This window comes from Borostomias antarcticus, assembly GCF_949987555.1.
Source record: "Borostomias antarcticus genome assembly, chromosome: 8".
In the NCBI taxonomy this organism is placed as follows: Eukaryota; Metazoa; Chordata; class Actinopteri; order Stomiiformes; family Stomiidae; genus Borostomias; species Borostomias antarcticus.
The window spans coordinates 4,098,497-4,124,253 of NC_140241.1; the positions used below are offsets into that span (position 1 = coordinate 4,098,497).

At 44.6% G+C, this 25,757-nt stretch overlaps 2 protein-coding genes across 2 annotated transcripts; both read left to right on the forward strand.

The window, feature by feature from the left end:
• Positions 1-125: 125 nt before the first annotated feature.
• On the forward strand, positions 126-15,144 carry LOC311312153 (uncharacterized protein; the record flags this gene model as incomplete). Its single annotated transcript, XM_084442024.1, has 23 exons — positions 126-152; positions 2,846-2,930; positions 3,747-3,883; positions 4,166-4,279; positions 4,600-4,653; positions 6,094-6,147; positions 6,432-6,485; positions 6,875-6,928; positions 7,200-7,253; positions 7,380-7,433; positions 7,584-7,637; positions 7,758-7,811; positions 8,885-8,938; positions 9,033-9,086; positions 9,292-9,345; positions 10,922-10,993; positions 11,349-11,384; positions 11,718-11,762; positions 12,559-12,705; positions 13,096-13,272; positions 13,465-13,555; positions 14,180-14,257; positions 14,939-15,144. 23 exons carry the CDS (start codon positions 126-128, stop codon positions 15,142-15,144), a joined length of 1,809 nt encoding a protein of 602 aa, XP_084298150.1.
• Positions 15,145-23,155: 8,011 nt separating this feature from the next.
• cd83 (CD83 molecule) lies at positions 23,156-25,034 on the forward strand (the record flags this gene model as incomplete). The annotated part of the gene is made up of 4 exons (XM_084442026.1): positions 23,156-23,207; positions 23,472-23,596; positions 23,902-24,132; positions 24,879-25,034. The coding sequence occupies 4 exons, from the start codon at positions 23,156-23,158 to the stop codon at positions 25,032-25,034; spliced, it is 564 nt and encodes a 187-aa protein (XP_084298152.1).
• Between the last annotated feature and the right edge of the window lie 723 nt (positions 25,035-25,757).

Genomic DNA, 25,757 nt, shown 5'->3' on the forward strand with positions numbered 1-25,757 from the left:
AGAAGCACCGCACAGGGCCGGAGAAACCTGGATCTTTTCATCGTTATTTCAGAGGGTCTGTGACTACCCTGCGCCCGGTCTGGTTGGAGTGGACTGTACAGGATCGAGCGGACAGAACCAGAACGATGGGAGCATCCGGGGTGAAGGTGAAGGTAAGAAGGGGCAGCCCGTAGGGTCTTCATCCCAGGGTCGAGAGGGGGAGACGGGACTGGGGGGCCGGCGATGGAGGGCCCCCTGACCAGGGTGTCAGTGAATGGTCTGTGTAGACTGTTTGAAAAGTAGGCTATACTGTGCGCCTCGTTGTACGGCCTTTAATTTGGGTTCCTTCATTTTTTGTTGACTGGACGTGATGCCGAAGATGAACCGTGCCATTTTTGAGCTGTGTTGCAGTTGTGAGATGGGTTCTCACACATATATGATTTGGTTGGCGGTCTATTTTGATTACTGGCTACAGTGAAGCCTGTGTCCTGCTTGTAGAGGGAGGATTTACAGTATACTTTCTGTTTCTTTGTGGACAAGGGGACATGAAAGGAGTGTCAAGGATGTGACAGTTGAGTTTTATGGCCTTCCAGTACACATTGTAAGACGTACTACATCAGTAACGATTTATTTGGGCTTTTTTGGAGCCTTTATTGTAAATCACCTCAGTGCTGTTCCTGGTGTGTTTTGTGTTACTGCGAGTGCTCCTGGATACTGGCATCTTCATTACTTGATGAGGTCATTCCCACGCTGCACCTCTCTGCCCCAGGGGGCCTGCAGGACGAGTGAGCGCGCTCCTCCCACGCTCCGGGTCAATAATACAAAGGATTCTGGGTAAATGCCCAGAAGCCATGGGATCAGGCTCATTAACAGGTTATTTATATTACGAGTGTACAGGTTCAACATCACGTTTTAACACTCTTTTTTATTTAGAGTGACAGCTACGTAAAGTTGATTGTCCCTCTTGTAGTATTTGGATCCATATGACAGCGTGGAGAGGTTACATAAATATATGTAATTAAATTGAAGACAAGTGAGTTGAATTGCAGGTGAACTAAATTGTTCTTCAGGTAGCCTATACTCTGATGTATTGAAGAAAAGGTGCACAGAGAGAGAGAGAGAGAAAGAGAGAGAGAGAGAGAGAGAGAGAGAGAGAGAGAGTGAGTGAATGAGTGAGTGAGTGAGTGAGTGAGTGAGTGAGTGAGTGAGTGAGAGAGAGAGAGAGAGAGAGTGAGTGAGTGAGTGAGTGAGTGAGTGAGTGAGTGAGTGAGTGAGTGAGTGAGTGAGTGAGTGAGTGAGTGAGTGAGAGAACTCTTGGTGGAGATGAGTAGGGAGGAGTTCACTCTGCAACAGCCACCTAGAAAGTCCCATAGTGAGACAAGCTGAAGGGCCAGTCTTGGGCTAGGCTACAAGGCTACAGCACCACAGAAGTATCTAGAATGTGAGATGAGCCTGAGAACTGCTGCTGCTCTCCTTGTGGTTTCATCCTCACAAAGGGCTTATTGAGCTCTCTCTCTCTCTCTCTCTCTCTCTCTCTCTCTTTCTCTCTCTCTCTCTCTCTCTCTCTATCTCTATCTCTCTCTCTCTCTCTCTCTCTCCTGTCTCCTCACATCTCAGATGAACTCACATCTTCATATGTCACCAAGATGCATGCTGGTCCTGTAGGTGGAGTCTCCTCCCATTGGTTACCTCACTGGCAGCATCCAATAGAATACAGACCCTCCAACTACGCTGGTCAGGATAATGTAACAGGATGTACAAATGTTTTAGGCTTTTCGCTGGAATTGTGAATTTCAAATTTGCAAAAATCTTTTTTGCTCATTACATTACATTGCATTACATTAGTCATTTAGCAGACACTTTTATCCAAAGCGACTTACAATAATTGCATTAAACATAGGAAGTCAGTGTACTACTACTCACCAGAACTCACAAGTGTATCTCCTTTCTAAACAAGTGACTAAGAGCATAATCTAGTGTTAAAGGCAGTGTGCAAGAGTAGCAAACTAAAAGTACAACAGGTGTTTAAGAGGGAGGATCCTGGTAATATTTCTCTTAAGAGGAGAGTTTTGAGCCTGCATTGAAAGATGGGCCTCGACTCTGCTGCCCTGACGTCAGTGGGCAGTTCATCAGTTTCAAAGCACATTAGCCAATGGGAGATGTGTGTTTTCAGCCCTGATGAATGACTAGGCCCAATGATTGAAACTGTTCCAAATGCTGCCAACTCACAGACTACAGTATAGGCCTACTGTTTTCATGTGAAATACATAACCTCTCCTCGGACCCCGGACTTCACCCTGGGCGGACGCAATAATTGAATAAGCCTCAATAGATCTCCCTGAAAAAGCCATTCATTATTAGGTTCACTCTGAAGAACAAAAACCTGTGAAAAACCTCCCCCCCCATTTCTCTCTGTAAAGAGCATTGTGTTGCCTCTGTGTATGAAATGCGCTATACAAATAAAGTTTGATTTGATTTGATTCTAATGCGTGTGGATTACAGGACTCATTCAAGAAATGAAATCAGATCGATTGAAAATCTAGGGCTGTGAAAGCCTTCCTAGGCTGCAGTGTTTCCTGAGGGTCTGTGCTGGAATGCATTTTCTAGAATTTATCTTCAGAGATTGTGTGCAGGGGTCTGAAGTTTGAAGATGTCTGCTGCTTACGTGTGCATGGCCACAAGACATTTCATTGTGGAATGTAGCCTACCTGGTGCAAATATGTCCGAATATCTGTCATTCACAATGCTTCGAGGTAGATGAACTACAGTAAGACAACCTAGTGACCACAACAGGAATTGGAGTCTTCCAAAAATGTGTCATCTTCATAAGATAGGCCTGTATGTTGTGGTTTGCGTCTCTCCACAGGTGTCCGTTGTCGGGCGGTTGCTGGCGCTCCTGCTCTGCGCTCTGTTGTCGAACGCGCAGGACGACTACTCTGGTTACCACTCAGGTCAGGACGGAGAAAACACACCAACACACACGAGGGTCACGCCATTATCACTTTAGACCGGTTCTGATACCCGCTGGAGAAATCAGTCATTGGTTATTTAGTCCATTTAGTCATTTAGTCTATTGTAGGCAGCTGGAACGCTGGGGTTGGGGTTCTAGTCGCAGAAGTATTTCTATTGGCTGGCAGTTTTATGGATCAGTATGTTAAAATTAGCCAAAACGGGACCCCTGCGGATACCTGAGGCAAATAAGAATGCTGTCAGGCCGACGGTGTCTGAGGAAAGTCCAGACAGAGAGACAGGCCGACGGACAGACAGGCTGACAGAAAGTTGCTTATTGTTAAGTAAGATGTAAGATATCTCAGTTTGTGGGATGTCAATGGACCGAAATTCACCTAGATGTAGGCCGACAGTTCTACTTCTACCAAATGTAACCAAAGCCAACGGGTGAGCAATGGACAAGGTACAAATCGGAAGTAAACTGTTGAAATCCAGGCAACAGTAGATCACCATTTGTTAGTAGTCAAATTGGCTTACTGTATAACTGTATTACTGTATAACTTATTGTATAACTGCCCAGCTGATCCACAATCATGTCTCCCTCTTGTCTCAGGTGAACACACTTATGAAGGCTCTTTGGTTGATGGCTATGGCCCTTCTGGTTACCCTCACCCAGGTAATTCATAAAATGCCAACTCAGCTGATTAAAAATGGATTGTTTCCAGTCTTCATTTTGCAAATAAACTGATTTATCACGAGTTAATACAGCCTACACACATTCCCTTCCCCTCCAACCTCCTCCCTAACCCTCCCCCTAGCGGTGGACTACCCCCCTGAGCCCACCCACACCTACGAGGAGCAGGAACCAGAGCCCACTGTGGTGACCATGATCACAGATGAGTCCTACCCCTACGCCACCACCACCGAGTCCTACTACGCCAAGGAGGTCAAGCAGGTGCTTGTCATGCGCCACACATCGCCATCCATGGGCTCAGTTTTGTTCATTGTGTTGTTTTGTTGTGATATGATACAGTATACTGTAGTACAGTCATGCTGGTAAGCCATACAATAGACATAGTCATACTAGTCGTGTTTCGTATGTGAGCATGTTAGAGATGGAAGCACCCTGGAGTGAAGCCATGTGTTCTGATGTTCTCTCAGTGTCATGTGATGATGTGATGTCGTGTTGTGTGATGTGATGTGATGTGATGTCGTGTTGTGTGATGTGGTGCTGCAGGTGCCTTTCGAATTCCCCTCAGGAGACGATGTGATCCTGGGCCAGGAGGGGCCCACAGAATGCGCCAACTGTGAGGCCGGGGAGCCGGGCTTCGCCGGGTTCGCAGGGCCCAAGGTCGGTACCTCTGCACCTGCCAACCTAGAATGTCAATGTAATGTACTGGGATGACAACCATCTGTGCTTATTGAAACTGATTTGGGAGTTGGGAGTAGGGAGTGGCTGTCTGTCTGTTATTCAGTCACTCACGTTTTTGACTTCTTCTTCTTTTGTTTCCAATATTGTCGTATCTATCTGACCCTCCTCTCTGTCTGTGTGTCTGTGTGTCTGTGTGTCTGTCTTCTGTCTGTCTGTCTGTCTGTCTGTCTGTCTGTCTGTCTGTCTGTCTGTCTGTCTGTCTGTCTGTGTCTGTCTGTCTGTCTGTCTGTCCCATCCAGGGTTCCAGAGGACTCCAGGGCAAACTGGGTTTCCCAGGGGCCCAAGGAAGGGAGGTGAGTGTGTGACTCGGTGCATAGTGAATATACGTGAATTAATGTAATATAATAACAATAGTAATATAATAACATTGTAATAATAATATAATGAATGTAATCAGTCAATAAATGGACTTCATATATTCTGTTGTATACCCAGATAGCAAGCGGATCTGGGCCATATATGGGCCGGAACTAAGCCACAAGTGCCAGATCTGGCCTGTATATGGCCCAGATCCGCTTGCTATCTGGGTATAGATCATTCTGTTCTGGGTAAGATGCTGCTCAGTATCGGTCAAACAAAGTGACCTAAAACGTGCAGAAGGCTCAACATGCAAGTCATTATTCACCTGCATGCAACTGTCCTCTTTGAGACTTCAGTCTGGGGTCATTACCTACTGAACTGAACTGTTTACATTGAGCTGGCCAGGTTCCCGCTAAGACATTCTAGAATGTGCAGAATGTGAAATATGTGCAGTCAGTCAGTCAGTCAGTCAGTTAGTCAGTCAGTCAGTCAGTCAGTCAGTCAGTCAGTCAGTCAGCCAGTCAGTCATCGGTCAGTCAGTCAGTCAGCCAGTCAGTCATCGGTCAGTCAGTCAGTCAGTCAGCCAGTCAGTCATCGGTCAGTCAGTCAGTCAGTCATCGGTCAGTCGGTCAGTCAGTCAGTCAGTCAGTCAGTCAGTCAGCCAGTCAGTCAGTCATCGGTCAGTCAGTCAGTCAGTCAGTCAGCCAGTCAGTCATCGGTCAGTCAGTCAGTCAGTCATCGGTCAGTCGGTCAGTCAGTCAGTCAGTCAGTCAGTCAGCCAGCCAGTCAGTCATCGGTCAGTCAGTCAGTCAGTCATCGGTCAGTCGGTCAGTCAGTCAGTCAGTCAGTCAGCCAGCCAGTCAGTCATCGGTCAGTCAGTCAGTCAGTCAGCCAGTCAGTCATCGGTCAGTCAGTCAGTCAGCCAGTCAGTCAGTCAGTCAGTCAGTCAGTCAGTCAGTCAGTCAGTCAGTCAGTCATCGGTCAGTCGGTCAGTCAGTCAGTCAGCCAGTCAGTCAGTCAGTCAGTCAGTCAGTCAGTCAGTCAGTCAGTCAGCCTTTCAGTCAGTCAGTCAGTCAGTCAGTCAGTCAGTCAGTCAGCCAGTCAGTCATCGGTCAGCCAGTCAGTCAGTCAGTCAGTCATCGGTCAGTCAGTCAGCCAGTCAGTCATCGGTCAGCCAGTCAGTCAGTCAGTCAGTCAGTCAGTCAGTCATCGGTCAGTCAGTCAGCCAGTCAGTCAGTCATCGGTCAGTCAGTCAGTCAGTCAGTCAGTCAGTCAGTCAGTCAGTCAGTCAGTCAGTCAGTCAGTCAGTCAGTGTGCTTGTTGAGTCATCATTCTGTTCTCCTAAGCTCTTTGCTTGGGGGTTCAGTCAAGGCTCTCTTATCACACATGGAGGAGCGCCCTGCTGAACTGTTGTGTCTGTGCTCTCTGCTCAGGGCTACAAAGGATTTAAAGGGGTTCGAGGAAGAGGAGGAGACACTGGGCCTGTGGTGAGGAACTGGTGTTGTAAAGACAATCACACCTAAAGTGTCCCTTAATGATACTGCTAACTGCTACTTTATATAGAGACCTATATATATATATATTTATATATATATATATATATATATATATATATATATATATATATATATATATATATATATACTGAATATTTTGTTTTATTTTTTCAGGGACAATACATCTAGCTGGTCATGACATCACAACACCTATAACTGTGACAGAAACAATGGCAGTTGATACACCTAATGTTTGACCTTTGACCCATCACTAGGGTGACTCCGGCCTTGATGGAGAGGAAGGAGCCTCTGGTTTCTCTGGAGCTATGGTGAGTACAGGAGCTGAGGAAATATGTCTCTAATTTCTTTTTTGCATCATACTTGTACTTGATGTAAAGAATGAGCTGAATTATTGTAGGCGTATGTGAAGAGTGTATTTTATTCTGCAAGCTACCAGCTTGTTGATGGAGCGTCGTCCTTACAGGTCACGACCACTAGATGGCGACCAGTACCAATTCAATAAAAATGAAATAAGAGTCAGCTCTAACACGCCCAGACATTCTCTTTCCTTCTCCTTCTCTCTCTCCCTCTCTCCGCCCCCCCTCCCCCTCTCCCTCTCTCTCTCTCTCTTAGGTCTCTATCTGTCTCTCAAGGCTGTTGTTTGACCGTGTCATTGTATTATCTGAGCTCACCTCCTGTGACCCCTTCTTTTCAACAGGGTGTACCTGGGCTGCCAGGCGATCCAGGTGAGGTGGGAGGCCTCGGAGCGAAGGTAAAGACCAATCAGACATCCCACGACCCGTATCTCACACACACACACACACACACACACACACACACACACACACACACACCCGCGACCCCCCCTCCATAACACCCAGAAGAGTGTGTCTGCTTTCAATTCCATGTCAGGCGTACACTCATCCGAGACGCTGCAGAAGTGAAAGCACTGTTACCCCACTTCAGAGAAGGTCGTTTAGATGACCACTATGAGCTCATTAACAGAAGATGTTTGTCCTAACTGTGTGTCCTCTGGTCTGCAGGGGGACATCGGAATGGAGGGACCACGTGGAGGAGTAGGTGCTGTAGGGGACACTGTGAGTATGACCACATCTACGTGACAAAAGATCCTCTTGGGGCTGGACTGTCCCACTCCTGAGGTCACTGGCTCATAGCCATGTTGTATCAGGCACTGCTCACATGTTTGGTTCTGCTCATCTTAGGGCCCAGAGGGCGGGGCCGGCCGCCGGGGCACCTCTGGAACTAAAGGTATCAAGGTAAACATGGTTGCAGCCCGACACACACCGACCACTCCACGCGTCTCGCAGAAAACTAGAAGCTTCTTTTTTACACACAGCATTTGAATGTGAATGAAAGTGTGCGCAGCCCCTTTCTTCTCAACCAATCAACCTCTGTCATTTCTACAGGGGTCACGTGGAGCGCAAGGGAAGCTGGGGCCCGACGGTCGACAAGGAGAGAAGGTATGATTGTTTGTATCTACGAGAGAAACGCAAAGAAGAAACGCTTATACAGAGCAGACAGGCTATCGTCGAAGCATCTCCTTGTCTTGAAGCATCTCTGGTGTTTCTCTATCCACACAGGGTCAGATCGGGGCACCTGGGTTCTCCGGGAACCGTGGAGAGCAAGGCTACAATGTAAGAGGCTGTCTCTCTTCCTCTCTTCATCCATCTGTTCATTCTACCACACATTCTTCCTCTCCATCTCCTCTCGTCTGTCCCTCTTTTCAAGTGTCTGTATTTTGTAGTATCATATAGTATTGTAATTGTAATATAGTAATTGCATTGTGTTGTAATTGTATTGTAGTATAATATATGATATTATTGTAACTGTATTGTGGTATAATATAGTATTGTAGTTGTATTGTAGTATAATACAGTCTTTACCCTCCTGGTTTCATTCTCAGGGTTACCCTGGAGAGCTAGGAGGCCACGGAGATCCTGGTCCAAAGGTATGGTCCAAAGGCTAACCCCAACCCTAACCCTACCCCACAGCACTCAACGGTCTGCTAACCCCAACCCTAACCCTAACCCCACAGCACTCAACGGTCTGCTAACCCCAACCCTAACCACACAGCACTCAACGCTCTCCTGCAGACCATCCAGTGCAGAGCAGCTAGGAAAGGTCTTGTTTACTGTATCACGGTCATATTAAGAGTCATATGAAGAAATTGATATTTCCCCTCACAGCATTCATAACTGACCTTTGCTTGGAGTGTGATGTTTCAGAAAACCACCCTGTTGCCCTTTTGGGGTGACAGTGGCTTCACATGATGTAGTCAGATGTGAAATGATCTCTGTATCACATTCTGTAGTACCAATCATTCCCAATCGTTCTTCATCGAAATAGTCCATGTCCTAGGTACTTTTTCTACACCTATATCTTTCTTTTTTGGTTTTACTTTAAGTCAGACTCCCTCTCACTTTCTCTCTCTCTCTCTCTCTCTCTCTTTCTCTTTCTTTCTCTTTCTCTCTCTGTCTGTCTCTCTCTCTCTTTCTCCTTCTTTCTCTTTCTTTCTCTGTCTGTCTCTCTTTCTCTCTCTTTCTCTCTCTCTCTGTCTCTCTCTCTTTCTCTTTCTTTCTCTTTCTCTTTCTCTCTCTGTCTGTCTCTCTCTTTCTCCTTCTTTCTCTTTCTCTGTCTGTCTGTCTGTCTCTCTTTCTCTCTCTTTCTCTCTCTCTCTCTGTCTCTCTCTCTGTCTCCTCATCTCCAGGGTGATGCAGGCCCTGGTGGTTTGCCAGGTAGTGACGGGGATCCTGGAGAGGATGTGAGTTTCTCAGTAGAAATGACTCAAATAAGTAGCCGATACATAAAGAAGTAGATTCCCCTGAACAAATGGAGTCCCGCTGTGTTTCCTGCAGGGTCCTCTCGGGGTTCCTGGGGTGATTGGCGTCCCTGGAGAGTTTGGCATCAAGGTAAGGCGACGGCTTTAGCGTGTGAGGACACCGTACCACCTGTTCAGGCACACTCGTACTGTATGAACTCTTAGAAGCCATCTTAGAGGCTTATCGATGTAATCATGAAATATCGTGACACTCAAAACATTGTATATACACTTAATATAATGAGGACATTTAGCATTAAGAGGTGAGTTTACTGTGTGCTGCTGTGTTTGTGCAGGGTGACAGAGGGGACCGTGGCGTGAGAGGACGTCCAGGCCGTGTGGGAGCTGGGGTAAGACACATGCTATAACCACTATATGAACACATGCTATAACCACCATATGAACACATGCTATAACCACTATATGAACACAAGCTATAACCACTATATGAACACATGCTATAACCACCATATGAACACATGCTATAACCACCACATGAACACATGCTATAACCACCATATGAACACATGCTATAACCACCATATGAACACATGCTATAACCACCACATGAACACATGCTATAACCACCATATGAACACATGCTATAACCACCATATGGACACATGCTATAACCACCATATGAACACATGCTATAACAACCATATGAACACATGCTATAACCACCACATGAACACATGCTATAACCACCATATGAACACATGCTATAACCACCATATGAACACATGCTATAACCACCATATGAACACATGCTATAACCACCACATGAACACATGCTATAACCACCACATGAACACATGCTATAACCACCATATGAACACATGCTATAACCACCATATGAACACATGCTATAACCACCATATGAACACATGCTATAACCACCATATGAACACATGCTATAACCACCATATGAACACATGCTATAACCACCATATGAACACATGCTATAACCACCATATGAACACATGCTATAACCACCATATGGACACATGCTATAACCACCATATGAACACATGCTATAACCACCATATGAACACATGCTATAACCACCATATGAACACATGCTATAACCACCACATGAACACATGCTATAACCAACATATAAACACATGCTATAACCACCATATGAACACATGCTATAACCACCACATGAACACATGCGATAACCACCATATGAACACATGCTACAGTATAACCATCATATGAACACATGCTATAACCATCATATGAACACATGCTATAACCACCATATGAACACATGCTATAACCACCACATGAACACATGCTATAACCACCATATGAACACATGCTATAACCACCACATGAACACATGCTATAACCACCATATGAACACATGCTATAACCACCACATGAACACATGTTATAACCACCATATGAACACATGCTATAACCACCATATGAACACATGCTATAACCACCACATGAACACATGCTATAATCACCATATGAACACATGCTATAACCACCATATGAACACATGCTATAACCACCATATGAACACATGCTATAACCACCATATGAACACATGCTATAACCACCATATGAACACATGCTATAACCACCATATGAACACATGCTATAACCACCATGTGACCTGTGTAGGAGCCGTGGTAAGACACGTGCTATAAGCATGACCTGTTGTCATTAACACAGGCTACTATTCAAACTCAACGGCACAAGTAACTTCCCCCTTTGGGAATTTCCCTTTTCTGTTTTGCTGAATATTTAAATGCCACGTTGAGCTTCAGTTTCGTGTGGGCGGACAGACATCTGTATCTCATGTCATGTCTCTATTTATACGCAGAAAAACAAAGAAGTTGTCACATGGGTAAACCCCCTGTATGTCATGTTGGCACTGCAGTGACCTGTCCTTGTCTCTCCTACCAGGGACCTCAAGGAGAGACCGGAGACGCAGGAGTTCCAGGCAAACCAGGGCCTAAAGGCCTCAAGGCCCAGCCTGTGTGTATTCAGCACTCACCAAAACACTGACATCATCCTCACTCTTCATAGCCAGATTGCTGAATCGTTAGTTAAACACATGGCTGTGTAAGAAACGGAGGAGCTGTTGCATGATTGTCTCGTCACTGAAATGATGTATGATTGTCTCATTACTGAAATTATGTTGTATGATTGTCTCATTACTGAAATTATGTTGTATGATTGTCTTATTACTGAAATTATGTTGTATGATTGTCTTATTACTGAAATTATGTTGTATGATTGTCTTATTACTGAAATGATGTTGTATGATTGTTTTATTACTGAAATGATGTTGTATGATTGTCTCATTACTGAAATGATGTCATGTTTCCAGGGAGCCAAAGGTGAGACGGGGCCCGATGGTGAGAAGGTGACTTCCGTTTTTTTATTTTAATCTGATTCATTCAAATAAGACTATTGTTTGTGCTTTAATCAAACGTATGATCGGCTCAAGCATCAAGTAGGTAAATAGCCATGACTGACCCCAGCAGTAGGTGAGATTAGATCAGTGGTGACTCTGTAACCCGTTCGGACTATGATCTATGTTTATCAGATATTAGTCGCGCTTGTCTCATTCCTCGTGACTCAGAGTTGGTATCACCAGTTCTCCTGTGACAGTTCTAACATCCTGCCAAGAAGTTGTAACAATTTATATGTTTCCTGGTTGAATAAAAGATTAAACGTGGTGTTCTCTTCTTCTCAGGGTGCAACCGGGAGGACGGGGGTGAAGGGAGTCAGAGGAGACAAGGTAGCCACAAAAACCCCTGATCATGTCAATAAACTCTGTGTGTAATTCCACTTACTCGTTCCAAGTATCAGGGTTTTTTCTTACTTTCTGACGTTGTTCCCTCTTCCTCTTTCCACTCAGGGAAGCTTCGGCGCACGTGGTGACAAAGGAAAGGTTTGTGTTTCGTGTCATCAGGGGACACGACAGCTGTGACGTCTCGTCTTTTATTGGGTTACGCCATTGTTTTTAGATACTGTGTTTACTTCCTCCTAGAACTGAGTTACCTCACCAGAAGCTATCGGTCCATTATTTACTCTGATTAGTGATGCCCTTATACCCCTTGTCACCATATAACTGCTCCAGGAAGCTCAGAGAGAGAGTGAAGTAGAGCTCATTAAGAAGCTGTGTCTCTTAGGATTCAGCAATTCATTTAAAATTCATTAAACAATGATGGAACAAATAGCACATAGTTCAGAACAAGGTACCATTATATTTAGTGGAGAGTTTTGGTGTTGGTCCTCACTTACCCTGTCCTCTTTCAATTCCCTCATCCCTCCATCTGTCCACCTCATCTCTCCATCTGTCCACCTCCTCCTCATCCCTCCATCTGTCCACCTCTCCCTCATCCCTCCACCTCCCCCTCATCCCTCCAACTCTCCACCTCCCCCTCATCTCTCCAATCTCCCTCATCCCTCCATCTGTCCATTTCTCCCTCATCCCTCCATCTGTCCATTTCTCCCTCATCCCTTCATCTGTCCATTTCTCCCTCATCCCTTCATCTGTCCATTTCTCCCTCATCCCTTCATATGTCTGACAGCAAGGGGTGCGAGGCACCATCGGTCCTGTCGGTGTCGCTGGACGCGTCGGACCCCCGGGTGTCCCAGGACCCAGAGGAGATTCAGGCGCAGGGGGTGACCTCGGGGTCAAAGGCCGTTCAGGACCCAAAGGCGTTCCAGGTCCCCCGGTGCGTATCAGTAGCCGACCCCGGTCTCTCTGGAGGATGTATTTCCCTCTAATAGTACAAACCATATTTGGTTTAGAGGAAGACTAAGATAGCACGGCTCTGAATTTTTGGTTGATTGATTGATTGATTGATTGATTGATTGATTGATTGATTGATTGATTGATTGATTGATTGATTGATTGATTAATTTGTTAATTTATGGATGGATTGATTGATTGGTTGGTTAATTTGTTTGTTAATTAATTAGTTTGTTAATTAATTAGTTTGTTAGTTAATTCGTTTGTTAGTTAATTCGTTTGTTAGTTAATTCGTTTGTTAGTTAATTTGTTTATTGATTTGTTAATTAATTTGTTAATTGATTTGTTGATTGATCTATCCATACTCTGGCAGGGCCCTGGGCTGACAGACGAGCAGGTGTTGCAGCTGTGCAGAGGAGTGGTCACCGCCCAGATCTCCCAGTATGCTGTGTCTATCAGGGCCAAGTGTTCTCAGGGCTGCCCCATCAACAACCGCACACTCATAGGACCCCCTGGAGCCAAGGGCCCCACCGGAGCGCCAGGCAAAACTGTGAGTAAATAAACCCTCAAAAACTACCTGAATCCTTGCTGGAACATCAGTTGAAATCCCCAGGTGTTTCAGATCTGGTTTCAGTGTGAATCAGTATGTATGGCTCTCGGCTCTCGTAGTGAGATGGTAAGCGCTGTTGATCTCTCAGTCGCCATGTGCCTTTCTTTGCCCTTCTCTCCTTCTCTCTCTCAGGGTAAAGCAGGCAAGGCCGGTGCCAAGGGAGCCAGAGGCAGCCTAGGGGACACAGGAGTGGAGGGGCAGAAAGGGGCACCGGGAATCAGAGGTACAGTATGTAGTCAAGCCCCAGACAGACAGTTGAGATGCTGCCACTGTTGTTGTGTCACTCGGTCAGTATTGCTTCTTCACTTCCTCACTTGCCTCACTGAGCTGAGCTCAGCTCCTCTGACTAACAAACACATGACACATGCCGTTACACTAACAAACACATGACACATGCCGTTACACTAACAAACACATGACACATGCTGTTAAACATATGATTTCACACTAACAAACACATGACGTGTGGTTACACTAACAAACACGTTATATTGTATACTGGTTAACTGTGTCAGTTAAGGTGAGCCTATCCCCTGAATCTTTGGTTACAACAGGGTGGCTCCTGAGGTCTAAACACTAGAATAGTGTGTACTGCATCAAACCCAAACATGCTTCAAGTGGAAAGCCAAGGTTGTAAAATAAGAAGCTTTTGCATCTACAACCAAACCTGCTTGAAGTCCATTTCACTTCCTCACAAGATAGTCCAACCAAACATGAACTGTTTAACAATGCGGACGGTTGACAAGGAGTAATTGAACGGTGGACGATAATGGCGTAGGGCTTTCGATCTTTTCCCTCAGTCTGTTCTTCTAATGGATCATCTGCTGTTCCCTCTGTTTCTCCACAGGTCCGAAAGGTCCTAAAGGAGCGCGGGGTGACGCCGGTAAAGGTCTGCCGGGACACGGTGGACCCCAGGGTCTCAGAGGTACAGTAGGACACAGTCTTTCCATGAACTGATCAACATTGAGGGGCGGCTGTAGCTCAGTTGGTAGAGCAGGTCATTCAATGATCGAAGGGTCAGTGGTTCGAATCCCAGCTCCGACTGTCCACATGTCGAAGTGTCCTTGAGCAAGACACCTAACCACAAATTGCTCCCAATGAGCAGGTTAGCACCTTGCATGGCAGCTGCCGCCATTGGTGTGTGAATGTGTGTGTGAACGGGTGAATGAGAGGCCATTGTAAAGCGCTTTGAGTGCCGCTAAGGTGGAAAAGCGCTATATAAGTGCAGTCCATTTACCATTTACCATAACATCTCAAAGATCTCCCTCAGACCTTTTAACTGGTACCTACTGTAAGTGACATACAACTCAGATGTTGGACAAATGAAGTGAGAACATGAACAGGTAACAGCCCTGGTATGTTATCAACAAACATATAGAGTTCTGTTTTGTTCTATGTTCTACATCAGAAACATCATAATCCTGGAAACACAGGGTTTCATGCAGGCAGAAATGGCCTCTGTTCTTTCTTAAGAGGATTGTCGTCTTTCTTCCTTTCCTCGGGAAATCTCTTAATGTTTGGGAGTCATTTTTACAAACGACCTGTTGATAACCTCACCCGTTACCCTTTCCCATGACTCATGTGTTGGGTTATTTGTGCCTCATAGGGCTGCCAGGACACCCGGGCGAGCCTAAGAATGGCATGGAGGGTCCTCGCGGCCCCCGCGGCTTCCCCGGCCCCGTGGGCCAGCCCGGCATGGCGGGCAACGCTGGGGTACCTGGCATCTGCGAAGCACGAGACTGCAGCATTCACGCACCAGTGGTGCGCAAGGAGCAGGGTCTGGTGAAGGGACCCCTCAGCCACAAGATCTAAGCCCAGTTAAGGGCTTTGCAAGGGGGAGAAGGGCTGCTCTATGCATGGGTGTCATCCTGGAGGATCGTGTCATGGGAAAGTTTGGGTTAAGTCCATAGATATTCCAGTCACCCTGGGAATTGACCTTGATTGAATTGGGAAATGTTCAATATGTGCATCATTAGTGGCATTAGTGTGTATTGGGTCCATGTTGTGTTCGTTTCCCACGTTGACTGATATTGAAGTGGAGCTGGTCAGAGTATGGTTCCACGGGACTCACCAGTGGGGGGAGGGGGGGGGGGGTGTAACCATGGTTCTGTGGGGCTCACCAGTGTGGAGGGGGGGGGTGTAACCATGGTTCCACAAGCTCGCCAGTAGGGGGGGGGGGTTACTGAGGAGACTCTGTACAGAGAGAAGATACCAACCAAGAGGACATTTCACCTGAGACACACACACGGCTTCCAGAACTCAATTGACTCAATTGATTTAACAATGAACTTCTTTTTATTTTTGTGAGACCATATATATATATATATATATATATATATATATATACACATAATTTTTATGCAGAACCTAGAATCTTTCAGAATTTTTTTCCAAAAAAGTAAAATGAATTTAGTAATTGACTAGGAAATATGCAATTATCTCAACTATTGGTTGAGAAGAAAAGTAGAAATCTCCGTAAGTCATGTTATTTGTTCTGTTTTTGATATGATCAACATCACTGTGAGTACAATGAAAATAAAAGAATGATCTGTAAATAATTTTGTACAGTATCTGATGTACATGTACTGTGTGTTCAATATAACACTGTTTTAGATAAAAGTTGTCTTTACTTTTTCTTATGATGAGTCCTCACTTTTTATTAGTCAGTTTTGGTGTCTTCTTGGTGTCTTTATTCATTTAAGGCTGTAACCAAAGTTTAATTTAAAACCCTTTTTACAAACTATTTGTCACATTTGGTTGTGTCTTTCTGGCTGCATGTACCCTGGATCTGTGAAAAAACAAAACTAATATAGCCTCCTTGAAGGAAACTACAATGTCTTCCAACCAGCCACGATCACAAAATAAGTACTCAGTGAACCAGTGACCCCTCCCCCTGATGCATGTCGGCAGCATGTACAGTTGTTGAACGAAATTGTCATCTTCTTGTTTATCTAGCGGTCAGTAAAATCGACCAAAGACGACCGATATTCAAACTAGTGGCTGTACACTGTGAGCCCTTCCAGGGCCTGTATATGTTTCATTTGTACTTGGAACATGCGTCCCATATCGAGCAATGTTTGCCTACAGACTTCTTATGTCAGACTGCATATCGTCCTGTCGACAATAGCAAGCTTATCTACATGTCTGACCTTTTGCAGCTAAATGAAAGGACCCGATCTGTGTAGTATGATATATATGTAACTTCCAACCATTGTATTACATTCACCCTGCTCTATCAAACTATGATTGCACTGTAAAGCAAATATGAGGGTTAGACAAAAACCATAAAACCAGGGGTGTGTTGGGATTTTCTCCCTCACTCCACACAACTACAGTAGGCACCTGCATCCATAGAGGCCTACACAACTACAGTAGGCACCTGCTTCCATAGAGGCCTACACAACTACAGTAGGCACCTGCTTCCATAGAGGCCTACACAACTACAGTAGGCACCTGCTTCCATAGAGGCCTACACAACTACAGTAGGCACCTGCATCCATAGAGGCAGCCGACGGTGTCCGAGGAAAATACAAACAGAGATGCAGACAGATGTACAGAGGTTTGCTTTATGTTTTAGATATTAATAGCAACGACAGCATTTGGAAGGCATTGTGTACATACAAGGAACAAGTGAAGGCAGTAAAAAATACATATAAAACTTGTCAGTAATGCTAATACTGATGCTAATGGAATTACTGATCTTTGGAGAACGGAGAGATGACATTACAGTACATTCAGAAAATATAGCAACATTCTTATGGCTGGTTGTGTTTAAACGTTAGTGTGTGTGTAAAATGTGTTTTCAAGTATTATTATTTCATATAAATATAGAGATATATAGGCTAGGTATAAATATATATATATATATTTAAAACATACACACATACACATTTTTTTAAGTTTGAGCATCCACAATTGTTATGGTAATCTAGCTTATATTTTTAAGCTACGTTGATCTTTTCAAAATACTGTACATGCCTAACTGTACAGTATGTGTAGTACAGTGTATGTGCTCAGGAAGTAAACATCTACAGTACAGAGCTCCTACTCCATCTCCTACAGAGGTCAGCTGTTTCACTCATTCCCTTTTAGCACAGATGAAAGTGTGAAAGTTAAGGTTAGATAAGCTTAGCATGTCTGTTTACTTGGCTCCGATAACTTCTGCATTGAGGACCTTCTGCGCAGCAGCAAGACTGGCTCATAATTTATTAATAAACAGATATTATACAGTACCTACTGCTATAACACCCTGAGACTGATAGTGGCTCGTTGTTGATCTATCTGCTAGGTTGTGCTCCACACAGGAAGAGGAGGTCTTCATTGAGGACGGTGTGATTGAAGCCAGGACCTCATGTCCAGAACAAAAAGATTCTTCACAAGATCAGGAAGATAAGCAGTGCTGCGCATGCCACCAGACCTGTGGTAGAAACATACACAACCTGGCATTAACAATGTGGAGTGCACAGTGTGTAGTGCTAATACAGTATTGCACTATAGCAATGTGACCCTACTCCTAAGAGTAGACACTGTGTTGCCTACTTTGTATAGTTTTATAACAACTGCCTGGGAATAGACTGCTAGAATAGACTGCTTGTGAATCGACTGCTAGAATAGACTGCTTGTGAATAGACTGCTAGAATAGACTGCTTGTGAATAGACTGCTAGAATAGACTGCTTGTGGGGCATTGATGTCAGAACATCTGATTCATGTGTACCAGAATATGTTAAAATGATCAGGTTACTGAGAGGGTGGAAGGTTACTCTGACAACAACGTCACTAAAATGTCGTCTGTACTTATCAGCCCCCCAACCCCAGCATACCATAACGAAAACGGTGATCCTTTGGGGCAGCTCCATTCTGTCCAGGGGTCGTTGTCACCAGAAACTGAGCCTTGTTTCCGATGCTCTCTCCTGTAGCTACAGAAAAATATGAAGGGGAGGTGATTTGATCACACTGTGTACAATATTGTATTAATTCAAAACATAATCCACATAATACTATCTGGAATAACAACTGTAGTTATGTCTGAATTGCTATGTAATTACATGTTTAGCTGCATAAGCTATTACAGCAGTGGAACAAAGTACAGGCAGAGGGCTCTCCAGGGGTGTGACACAAATCTAGTTTTGCTGACTACTACATGCCCCTATACCACATCCACTGACCCATGAAGAGCCCCCATACCACATCCACTGACCCATGAACAGCCCCTAAACCACATCCACTGACCCAAGAACAGCCCCTAAACCACACCCACTGACCCATGAAGAGCCCCTATACCACATCCACTGACCCACGAAGAGCCCCCATACCACATCCACTTAACCATGAAGAGCCCCCATACCACATCCACTGACCCATGAAGAGCCCCCATACCACATCCACTGACCCATGAAGAGCCCCCATACCACATCCACTGACCCATGAAGAGCCCCCATACCACATCCACTGACCCATGAACAGCCCCTAAACCACATCCACTGACCCATGAACAGCCCCTAAACCACATGCACTGACCCAAGAACAGCCCCTAAACCACACCCACTGACCCATGAAGAGCCCCTATACCACATCCACTGACCCACGAAGAGCCCCCATACCACATCCACTTAACCATGAAGAGCCCCCATACCACATCCACTGACCCATGAAGAGCCCCCATACCACATCCACTGACCCATGAAGAGCCCCCATACCACATCCACTTAACCATGAAGAGCCCCCATACCACATCCACTGACCCATGAAGAGCCCCCATACCACATCCACTGACCCATGAAGAGCCCCCATACCACATCCACTGACCCATGAAGAGCCCCCATACCACATCCACTGACCCATGAACAGCCCCCATACCACATCCACTGACCCATGAAGAGCCCCCATACCACATCCCCTGACCCATGAAGAGCCCCCATACCACATCCACTGACCCATGAAGAGCCCCTCACCCTATACCTTATTCCACTAACCACCATGCCGCGGAACCATAACACAATCAATCAGGGTAGTTCTCAAGTAACAATGCAATCCTATGCTAGTCCAGATATGATATGCTGTACAACATGAGAAATCTCACCAAAGAATGTGATCCTTGTTTCATCCACAGTTCCATTTTCCATCTGTGTGGGGAAAAAAATAAATATATCAAGTGACTAGCCTACATCAGGTACAACTACAATACAACTAAACTCAGAGGGGAAATGTTACTTATAGTCACCCACGTTGGAACACACAATGGCAAGTGTAACGTTGTCACACTTGCTCAGGGCGATTTTCCCAGAGAACACCTCTTTGCATGGGCTAATGCATCCGTTTGGACCATCCTTGTAGTGGGCAAAGAGCTGTGGCAAGTACAGAACTGAGTTTCACTTTTCAGATGGTCTTACTGTTTGTTATATGTTGTTCAGTGAGTTGAAAAGAAAGATTAAAAAGAAAAATGTGTATTTTAGGTCTAGCTACAGACGAAAACATGTGCTTGTCTTGTCAATGTAGGCTAAATGTAAGGTTACCGTGCCATCGCTAGTCCAGCCTTGGTCACAGTGGCGCTCTACTGGTAACTCAGGCGTAGTAGATCCATCTCCATGACAAGAATAAAGCTTGCTCTTCTCCACCACAGCTGTGGCTGATGAGAGTAGACCTGAAAAATGTAAATACACACAAAATGCTAAATAAGTCTTAACGCCACGGATCATATGACTAACCCAAGGCAGGTAGGCATATTATACCAAACACGAGTGATGTGTCAGGCGGGTAAGTGTATTATACCAAACACTAGTGATGTGTCAGGCGGGTAAGTGTATTATACCAAACACTAGTGATGTGTCATTCGGGTAAGCATATTATACCAAATACTAGTGATGTGTCATTCGGGTAAGCATATTATACCAAACACTAGTGATGTGTCATTCAGGTAAGCATATTATACCAAACACTAGTGATGTGTCAATCAGGTAAGTATATTATACCAAACACTAGTGATGTGTCATTCGGGGAAGTATATTATACCAAACACTAGTGATGTGTCATTCGGGTAAGCATATTATACCAAACACTAGTGATGTGTCAGTCGGGTAAGCATATTATACCAAACACTAGTGATGTATCATTCGGGTAAGCGTATTATACCAAACACTAGTGATGTGTCTTTCGGGTAAGCATATTATACCAAACACTAGTGATGTGTCTTTCGGGTAAGCATATTATACCAAACACTAGTGATGTGTCAGTCGGGTAAGCGTATTATACCAAACACTAGTGATGTGTCTTTCGGGTAAGCATATTATACCAAACACTAGTGATGTTAATGACTTTTGCATGCTGCGCCAGTCGCCCCTTTCCCCCGTATTTGCGTTGGTTCAGAGCGAGTCATTCTATATGTTCTTGGGCGTCGCCGCAGCTGGTGTTAAACTTGTAGCCTGGTTAGGACTCGCATAGCTCTGCCGTTTAATTGAGGAGTTGGAGTGGTTCTCTGAAGCAGCTCTGCAGGCGACGTTCTGTTCAGAGTCAGCCTCTCAGGACCATGCCGAGGCATGTCTCATTAACATTGGTGCGGTATGGACTACTAGACCAGGGTTCCCCAACCTGGGGTCCGGGTCCCCCCCAGGGGGCCGACAATGATAGCAGGGGGGGGGGGCGCTGGGCCTCAAACAATTTGAGGCCTTAATTCATATCATATTTAGCTGGACAAATATTTGTTAAGGAATCATGACCTTGACATGTCACAGAGCAATTGTATCTACCACACTACAATATATAAATTCAACTAATTAATCTGAGACTCTGAATCATGTCAACATTATCGTTACTGCTAAACTGTCAAAGCACTTCATTTGTACACTAACTTACACCTGATGGAATTTACCCCCCCCCCCCGTCAAGTTGTAGTGCGTTCCAGTGTGTGCTGGCCTCCGTAGGACGTACACAGACTGGACGTTCACAACGACTTGGGGGTGGGGGGCACAAATCCCATCAGATGTAAGTAAGTTGGGTTCTGGGGAAGAAAGGTTGGGAACCCTGGACTAGGCTACTTATTTTTTACCAGTAGCCTTTCCAAGGATGCCTAGAGGGGCATGCAGGTGGTGGTACAATACCATGCTGGGCTTTGATTTTTACATTGTTCAAGGTTTTGTAAAATAAAATTATGATAATCGGGAATAAATAAGGTTTATGCTATAATTACATAGAATAATTTAGTGATAGCCTATGTGCCACACATACTATCATAGGTCAAAACAAAATTTGTCTGAAGAGCCGTGTGGAAGCCGAAAGAAGGTTTTTTATTTTATTGCTGAGTCAATGAATCTGACTCACTAAACCAGGCCAGGTACAGCCTGGCTTATGTGCGTGGCTGGCTTGTTTCTGTTCAGGACTGGTAGGACGGAAGCTAGTCATGCCACTGAAATAGCTGTGAATTGAAATGACGTGAAATAATGTCTGATAAATTAAGATAGGTCTTGTCGCCTGGACACATCAGTTCCAATGCTTCCAATGCTAATCCAGCACAATAAGAGCGGGATGGCCAGTTAGCTCATGAGCTCACAACAACTAGCAGCAGCTTCCATAACATTAATGGTAGCGGTCAGTGGCTAAAGCAGTTACACTGATGATTCCTGTAACTTTAGCTATTTTGCTGCAATTGGTTCAATTTCTGTTTCTGGACAACGGTAAGGGATAAACCCAGATAACACAAGGCTAGCGGACCTTCCACCAGTAGTTTATTGTCTATATCCTAGGCCCATTGGCCCTAAGCTTATGGATTTTTTATTGCTAAATTAACTTACTCTGAACATTTTTTGAGTAACTCTTCCTTTCATAGTTCCCCAATTACTAACCATTTACCTTGTAAATACATGCAAAGTATAGCCTAATATATAATGGGTAATTACTGAGACACCTATACTGTAGGTATAATTTCAAAAAAGGAGTGTTTTAAGTGTTCAATAACTGCACATAAATTCAATAACTGACATAGCACCACCAGGTAACCACATTTTTACATAGCTTCTATAACATCCAGTGACAAAACAAAATCTTCCTCACCAGGGCTTGAACCCCTGACCATCCACATGGGAGTCAGACACTTTATCCACTGTACTACTGATGATCTGTAAAGTATGTGGTGTCATAGTGTATTTATTTTGGTGTGCTGGGACTACTGCCTCTTGTGGTGGCAACATAGAACTGCAGGTCAACAACGGAACGGAATGAGAGAGGGAAGGGGGGAGGGAGTGACAACCAGACAAATGCTATCTATGGTGCGCTGGCTTACAGCCACGCACAAAAAAGTCGGAATTCCCATATACTATAACACGCATGCGGCAGGCCTGGGGAAACCCAAGCAGGGAACCCGTTCTCTTAACGGTACGTCATGGGAACCCCCCCCCTGACATTTAACTGTTGGAAGGCACGGGACTTCCCATATCTGATTTCCCAGGTAATCAACCGGGTCCAGCTACAGCTAATAACACTTAGCCTACAGCTAATTAAAGTCGTAGAATTTTGACGATTGGTGTGACATTTGTTTTAGACACATCATCTGTCTGTCAAATAGTCCTAACGAGACTACAACGTTTTTGCTGTATGAGTACGCCTAATATGCTCGCAAAAATACATTTCATCCGAATCTATTTCTGTCAGCTGAAGAGCGCTATGATACAACTTTTCTATTTTATTTCTATTCTTTATTTGTAAATAAAGGCTTACCAAATATTAAGAATCGGCGTAGCCAATGTGTCATGTTGAGGTTCTTCTGGTCAGTGCGGTATAGCCTACTGTAGGTAGCCTCCCTCGCGGACGGCGTGGATAGATGATACAGTAATTATGATCCTCGAGGGAGGAGGAGGAGGAGGAGGAGGAGGAGGGAGCAGAGAGGGTAAAGGTGGGGGAGGAGCATAGACTCACTTCCACTTTCACAAGTACAAGTACAAAGGCTACTGAACACTCTTGTAGGCGCTACAGTCTGTCTTAAACTGCAACATGCGTGTACTGGGGCTTTCCGTTGTTTTCTTGGCTCTCTCAGGTATGTTTCCTCATGTCTGTGTTTGTACTGGAGTGGGGTGTTTGTGTGTTTGGGGGGGGGGGGGGTTGTAGGCTATGTCGTTTTTCGTGGAATTGAACATTACCATTCTCTTTTTAGCGTACTGCTCGGTCATCACAGAGGATGCTGTGGAGGTCAGGTCTGGCTGTGGCATGAGCTCTGTTATACGGTGTCAAGCTAAAAGTAAGCCGGACGTCAAATACCGCGCAGTGAAATGGTATAAGGTAAGTTCAATTCAATTGAAGCTTTACCCTCAGCATGATCTTTAGAGAGGAGTTACCAATTCGACCATATTTGACCCTTTCGGATGTCCAAACGTTTTGGGCCGCGTAGTTATGAATAACGGTTCCCATGTCTTAGTGAGAACACCAACACTATAGCCTATGAATTAGATTTGTCATAATATCACAAATTAAAGCTATCACTCAGACAATTGGGGTCCATCACTGTGAGTGTTCTCGTTCCCAGACTTGATTGTATTCTAACCCATCTTAAAATGCAACATTAAAGTACTCTCCTTCTTGTACAGTTTGACAAAGATGAAGATTATTCTCACCGGTTGAGAGGTCTGCTAATGAAAGACCTATCACCTAATGGCACCACCAGATGGTATTCCGGTTTGGAGCGACCAGTAGAACTACTCGAGAATTCTTTGGACATCATCTTGCCCAATGTGACCGTCAAGGACAGCGGGGACTACAGGTGTCACCTAGCTGCACCTATTGGAGAGCAGAACCAGGAGGGTCAGACCTACCTCAGGGTAGTGGGTAAGTAACACAGCTATAATATCCACATCTGAAAGTTTAAACTTGAGGACTTGACAGATAATGAAAGTACAGTTTAAAGCAAATAATTAGGCTACCATCTCTACAATTTTTGTTGTAGCAGGTAAAAGAAATACCATGGTCACTCTGTGGTTCAACTGCCACTGTCTGCTTTTTCTAAAATAACTTACATCTTTGTGATTTCTTTGTGTGTTTTATTGCTCTATGATTGACAGTATTGTAAATCGTACTGGATGTTTGGACTCTAAGCTGGACTCTTCAACAAAAAACCCGTAACAATTACATTTTATTCAATTGCAGGTTGTCCAAACGACAAATCCACAGACCAGTCAAAAGATAAGGATAATATGTACCTGTTGGGCGCCATTTTGCTGCTTGTCATAGCACTTGTGACATTTATCATCAGCTATGTGAGTTATTTTATGTCGAATTATAATTACTATATTCATACAGGCTACTTTACATTGTATTACTCAGCTCCCCCTCAATTGCATTACTCAAGCAAATCTGTTATTTAACACAACATTGCATTATTAACAAGTGGGACTATTGCAATTTCCCCTCTGGGATTAAAATGTACCTCCCTACATACCTATTTGAATTTGTGTGATAACAAACACAATGAAAAGCAAACACATAATATAAACATTATAATATATCAATCCAGTGTGTTTAAAGGGATAACGACCGTAAAGGCTCATTGTCACTCTTCCACTTGTAGGCCTGCCTGAAACATACACTGCTGCAGATGAGGAAGAAGAGGAACCCAAAAGAAGTCCTTCTGGACAAACCCCTGGAGAAGAAAGACTTGATGTTGATCTACACTCTGGGTCCTAATTGGTCGGGACAGGCGTCCATGAAACATGTGTGTGTGTGAGAGACACTTCTCAGCTGGTCTGGGCTCAGCATAGGTACAGTAGGTGGGTAGGTAGGTAGAAGATTTCACTTTCACGTATCACTCAAATTGAGAGTCTCAGTCAGTTGGTAGTGTCCAAATCCAAGCGCCTTAGCACTCCGCCAAGCTGGACAGAGGAGTGAGATCAGGCAGACAGAGGGGTGAGTTGTAACATGAGAATGTAACATGGTCACAGGTGTTACAGCCCTGTTGAAATGCTGCAAGGTTCCCCTGAAAACTCAGAGGTGTAAGACGAGGGCAGATCCCTGGGGGTCAGTCATACAGTACCTATCCCCTATAAGGAGTTACACATAATCTGTCCCCTATAAGGAGTTACACATAATCTGTCCCCTATAAGGAGTTACACATAATCTGGCCCCTATAAGGAGTTACACATAATCTGGCCAACACTCTAGAGCACCCTAGGCTGAAAAATATTGCACTTATTATACAGTAAGCAGCTGTTCATCCCTAGATACTTTATTTATCATCAATGGGAACTTGTGTAACTATGACCATGAACCACTAGATGGCAGTAGAGTGAAGGAGGTGCAGTCTGGTGCCTTGGACTACTTTTCCCTAATGCTATGTATATACTACCTTTTTTAACCTTTGTTTATGCATGGTGTCCCATTGAGAAAAAGATCTCTTTTGTAAGATGACACTTTATAACAGGGGGGTATATTTGGGTGTTACAGCAGCAGA